The sequence below is a fragment of the Anoplopoma fimbria genome, chromosome 14 (genome assembly GCF_027596085.1).
Source record: "Anoplopoma fimbria isolate UVic2021 breed Golden Eagle Sablefish chromosome 14, Afim_UVic_2022, whole genome shotgun sequence".
Taxonomy (NCBI): domain Eukaryota; kingdom Metazoa; phylum Chordata; class Actinopteri; order Perciformes; family Anoplopomatidae; genus Anoplopoma; species Anoplopoma fimbria.
In genome coordinates this window covers 17,855,885-17,861,880 of record NC_072462.1, presented here as the reverse complement: position 1 = coordinate 17,861,880, position 5,996 = coordinate 17,855,885, and the positions used below count along the sequence as shown (strand labels likewise).

The following is a 5,996-nucleotide window of genomic DNA, read 5'->3' as shown; positions in this document are numbered from 1 at the left end:
CCACACGTCCACCAATAGAAATTGTGATATCCGCCGTCGCCTTGGTACCGTAGAACGCCCTTGTCCAATCAGCAACGGACCAGGCACAGCATGGTCCTCTGTGCCACTGTATCGTTAAACAACAAACTATTTCAACTAAAGGATTTTACTCAAATCAAATGGTGGAAAGTAATTATTCAGTATAATGCTGAGGTGTTGTAATTTACTTGAGTAGTCCCATTATATGCTACTTTTTTATTTATTTTCTTCTTCATTTATGGGGCAAATATAGTACTTTTTACTCCACTACCATTATTTGGCAGCTGTAGCAAAAAAAAAAAATTGTAGATTAAATGTTAAAAAAGACCAACGTGCATAAGAAATCTGATGAATTGTTGTACAGTAAATAAAATACCCCAAAGTATATAAAGTAGTTCAAATTAACACCACCTTGAACAGTTAAAACATTTAAATTCTGCTCATCTGTAGATGAATGCATCAGTGATAATCTATGGACGTATAATATAGGCTACATGTAGGATTAAAAGCTTTTATTTATTTTTTTACTTAATTACTATTATGATATAAAATGTCTTTATTTGATTCCAGGCAATATACTGTGTAACATACTGTATTTCCTGTCATTTTCATGTACATTGTTTTCGCATTAATGACACATAATAGACATCTCACTAAATATTCATACAACCAACAAGAAACTTTTCCATATATCTTTAATATATACCATGTCAAAATTTATATATTTTTCTTCACCTTGTCTTCATTCAGTTAGATTAGTTTCATGTCAAAGTTAAACATAACTGAGTCACTACTGAGATACATGAAGTCATTTACACGGACAAAACAAATAAACAGGATGTACTGTGAAAATGAATAGTGGGTGTTAACTCATTTTCATCAAGAGAAAAAATGTACTTTGTCAGTTTAACAAACTATCATTAAAACACACCTTGAAAGCAAATAATAGCTTTGGAATCTGCCTTGAGTACAGCCAAAGCAGTTTTTTTCTTCTTTTTACACTATTCATTTTCAAAACATATGATATTTAATCTAAAGTCGCATCTGATTTCATGACAAATTGCATCAACACCATGTATTTGCTTAGACACAATATATACATGCACAACAAGCCATAACATAAATATTCTGTATATATGGGATTTACAGTGCTTCCGTGCTCTTACTGGGTTGAATAAAACATCTTTATCAGTACAACCAGAGTATGCAACAGTACATTTAGTATATATAAATACAAATTGCAAGCAACTTTAAGGTAGCAGTTGGCAAATTAAAACCCAAATGATGAAAACAACAATACTTTTTAAAGAAAACTAATTGTTGAACATGCCACTGCAAGCAATTTACTTGAGTAGTCCCATTATATGCTACTTTTTTATTTATTTTCTTCTTCATTTATGGGGCAAATATAGTACTTTTTACTCCACTACCATTATTTGGCAGCTGTAGCAAAAAAAAAAATTGTAGATTAAATGTTAAAAAAGACCAACGTGCATAAGAAATCTGATGAATTGTTGTACAGTAAATAAAATACCCCAAAGTATATAAAGTAGTTCAAATTAACACCACCTTGAACAGTTAAAACATTTAAATTCTGCTCATCTGTAGATGAATGCATCAGTGATAATCTATGGACGTATAATATAGGCTACATGTAGGATTAAAAGCTTTTATTTATTTTTTTACTTAATTACTATTATGATATAAAATGTCTTTATTTGATTCCAGGCAATATACTGTGTAACATACTGTATTTCCTGTCATTTTCATGTACATTGTTTTCGCATTAATGACACATAATAGACATCTCACTAAATATTCATACAACCAACAAGAAACTTTTCCATATATCTTTAATATATACCATGTCAAAATTTATATATTTTTCTTCACCTTGTCTTCATTCAGTTAGATTAGTTTCATGTCAAAGTTAAACATAACTGAGTCACTACTGAGATACATGAAGTCATTTACACGGACAAAACAAATAAACAGGATGTACTGTGAAAATGAATAGTGGGTGTTAACTCATTTTCATCAAGAGAAAAAATGTACTTTGTCAGTTTAACAAACTATCATTAAAACACACCTTGAAAGCAAATAATAGCTTTGGAATCTGCCTTGAGTACAGCCAAAGCAGTTTTTTTCTTCTTTTTACACTATTCATTTTCAAAACATATGATATTTAATCTAAAGTCGCATCTGATTTCATGACAAATTGCATCAACACCATGTATTTGCTTAGACACAATATATACATGCACAACAAGCCATAACATAAATATTCTGTATATATGGGATTTACAGTGCTTCCGTGCTCTTACTGGGTTGAATAAAACATCTTTATCAGTACAACCAGAGTATGCAACAGTACATTTAGTATATATAAATACAAATTGCAAGCAACTTTAAGGTAGCAGTTGGCAAATTAAAACCCAAATGATGAAAACAACAATACTTTTTAAAGAAAACTAATTGTTGAACATGCCACTGCAAGCAATTTTCATTATCCAGACTAAACACAAATAAAACATAAATCATGTACAGTGTTCAGACATGGTGTTACTTTTTTCTGTTGTTCTCTCCGCATTACTCCCTCTTTTCTTCTTTGTTCTCAGGTACACTCCTTCATCTCGCCCTCTTGATTTTTTATTTGTTCAGGTACTTTGCCACAGACTGGTAGGCATTGAGGATCTCTGAGTCATTTGGGCAGGTGTAACGAAACTCATCTTGTTTGTAGGCGTTATCCAGGTAACGTTTCAGACCTTTCAGCTCTTTAGGGATGACAAAGTCGCGGTACTGGTTGCACACAACCTGCGGGAAGACAGGTTTTTAGATTGTATTATTTGCAAAAAGACATCAGGAGAACTTAAGGTCCTGGAGCAGCTCATTATGACTTCTAATCTTTATCCATAAGATAAAAAATATTAGATCTCAGTCCCAATGATGGAAAGGAAGTTTTTATATTGCTATAACCTGCCCACCTTGACAATATTGAGTTTGGGAAGCAAGTTGCAGTCTGCCAAGGTGAGGGTGTCACCATCCAGGTAGAGGCGTGAAGACTCAGTTGCATTTGGGTTCTGGTCCAGCTCATGGGGGACAGGAGTCTCTAGGTACATGTTCAGCTTAACCAGAGTTGACAGAAATTTTTTCTCTAGCCCTGAAAGAGTTTAACAGACGTTTGTTACCCTTCAGGTCTCCATTGTGTGGTTATGTCTTCAACAAAAAATATTTTAAATGTATCATTGAAATATCAAACTAACGCCCTTACTGTCATTTAATCCAGGAATAGGATTTTTTATATATCCTGAGAAATTTCGGAAGATGTCCTCTCCTGCACCGTTGGACTTGTATCGACAGCACAACTTTGGATACCTGCCATTGATAAAATGAATGTGTGTCCGTGCAACAATGAATGAAATATTAAATGTGTTTCAAAAAAATAGTTGACAGAAAACATTCTATTGTCCAGGAAGAGGACTATAAAATGTAGGACTCACTGTGGTGGGGCTAATTTTTCCTCCAGGAACTCCTCAATCTTGTTAGTGTCTGTTCTGACCTCATCGTTGTAGAGGAGAAACGGAGGCTGGGAGCCTGGAGCCAGAGCCTTCAGCACATCAGGGGCCCTGCAACAGAACAACAAACAACAAAACAAGTTAAGCTCACCAAAGTTGGTCAAATGATAAATATGCCAGGGGAGTACAAAGGGGATAATGAGCTACCTCCTTTACAGTTTAATCAAATTTACTCAAAATACATTTCCCAATAAGATCTTGTTTGTTTTATTCTTACTCTCTAGATATTATTTGTATATTTTAAATTCTGATTTCTATTGATTATTATGAGTAGTAGTAGTGGTAGAAGTAGCAGTAGCAGTAGTATGCCTTTTTATAATTCTTGGTCTAATATTAAAACTACGTTTGGAAAAAGCTAGCAAGAGTACTCTAGATTTCAAAATAAAATTCCACCTGATAAACCCAGCCCAGTGTTGCCAACTCTTTTCTAGTTAAAGTAGCTAGCAGCACTTCCTCGAAATGTCACTAAATCTAGTGAGAATGTCGCCAAGTCAGCAACACTGTCAGCCGATCCCTTCAGACCTCCTGACAAAGCCACTCCCCAACAATTGCCATTATAAACATAAACATATACCTGGTTAGTACTCAAAGCTGTCAAGCTTGCATCTTGTTGAAGATTCCGGTGACGCACAAAGTGCAAGCAGATTGGCAGGTATGTGGGTAAACATGCATATAGGCCGTTCAACAAGCTTATTATAGTCTTGCCACAGATACCGGATTTCCTTCTCTCTTTTTTGTCAGAGGATGTTAAGATATTGTTAACAAACATAAACTAATGATTTTTCAATGTAATTAATGTTTAATCTCTTTGGCCGATTGGGGCATTTTTTTGTGTGTTTATTAGTGTTCTCAAGGTATGTCCATTTCATTCTAGAACTCAAAGTCTCCCAAAAATTATCAATATTGTATATATGTTTGTCTGTTTTGTTATCATTGTACCCCTATTTAAATATTGTACCCTTTTCAACCCTGTGAGTGACACAAGCTGCAGTCCCCCTGCATACTCTGCACTCTGGATGGATGGATGGATGGAATATTGAAGTGCAATAAAATACTTTATACTCTAACATTGTTTTGTTTTTTCCTTCCAACCATGACATTTTCTTGTGAGTTGTATGCCCAACATCAACTGTTTATGTGCAATCACTTTGAAATGTAGTGGTTGTGAACAATAAGATGAACACCTACAAAAATATAATACAATGCAAATACCATGAATGTAACTAGTGAAAATATCCCTATGTTTATTTTTGTTCAGACTACATTACAAATGGAGTTGCTGCTTCTTGTTGTGTTTCATCACATTATATTGCAAGTTTTAAATACCTGTCTCAAAAACAAGACCAATATTTTTTAATTAAGGGACAAAGGAAAAGGATGTGTTCTCACCTCTTCATGTCCACAGTGGTGAGGGTAAAGTTGGCCCCTTTCAACCAAAGAATCATGAAGAGTCTCTGACAGAAAGGACAATTCCCCACACTCTCAGCGTCGACACTGGCCTGACAGACAAACAGGCGTAATATTATGAACACATGCACTTCTTATTGCTTGCAAACAGTGATGATCTGGCTTTTGAAATAGGACACCAATAAGTTTGTTCCGGCATCAGGGCTGTAATGTATCTGACCAGATCATGAATACCTGCACAGGTATTCTTGTCGAGCCTGCTCGACTCTGACTGTTTAAAACAAACCGCTGAGGAATTTAAAATGGTGAGTTGAGAACAATTTACACCCAGATTAAACAACCCAGTATTCAGATTGTGTCTCTGATGTATCATACATTTTCAACTATAGCCTAATCTTGTTGAGTCACAGGCATTCAGGGAGGCAAATGCTTTTTTGAAAGGGCAGGACAGGCAAACAGGACAGGCCTCTTTATAGTTTCTACTGTTCACCACAAATATCCACTCTGATACTCTCCAGGAATAACAAGAGATGGATATAGTGACATGAAATATTAAAGCAATACATAAAAAACAATAATAAAGCAGACATTTTGGCCCAGAGATTTGTCTTTTTTCATCTGTTTTTGGCTGCTTTTTTGAGATGTATGGCTCTTAGAGAACCAATGGGTTAAGATTAAATAACTACATAATTAGATATGTATCAGTTTAAATAACTACAAGCTTGCCGAACGTTTGCTGTTAACAAATATATAATAATAACAAATATATGTACTGCATTTATACTGTTATATATTTATACTACTACTATACTCTACTTTATACTATATTTATACTGTTGTAGGTCTTACCTTCACAAAGAGTTCAATCTTCGGGGACTCTGCCGTCTTTACTTCTGTCTGTTTCGAAGTCATGATGTCCACTAACTCCTATTGGAGCCACACAACGGTCTTGTTTCGGTCCTTGTCAATGCAAAAACAAGTCAGCCATTTAAATTG

General features: G+C 34.7%; 1 protein-coding gene across 1 annotated transcript; it reads right to left on the bottom strand.

Annotated features, from left to right (window-relative positions):
* Nucleotides 1-2,446: 2,446 nt before the first annotated feature.
* Nucleotides 2,447-5,053, bottom strand: clic3 (chloride intracellular channel 3). The gene is made up of 5 exons (XM_054612720.1): nucleotides 4,983-5,053; nucleotides 3,519-3,644; nucleotides 3,290-3,393; nucleotides 3,003-3,178; nucleotides 2,447-2,832 (listed from the first exon to the last, which is right to left on the bottom strand). The coding sequence occupies exons 1-5, from the start codon at nucleotides 5,036-5,038 to the stop codon at nucleotides 2,668-2,670; spliced, it is 627 nt and encodes a 208-aa protein (XP_054468695.1). The 5' UTR covers nucleotides 5,039-5,053; the 3' UTR covers nucleotides 2,447-2,667.
* Between the last annotated feature and the right edge of the window lie 943 nt (nucleotides 5,054-5,996).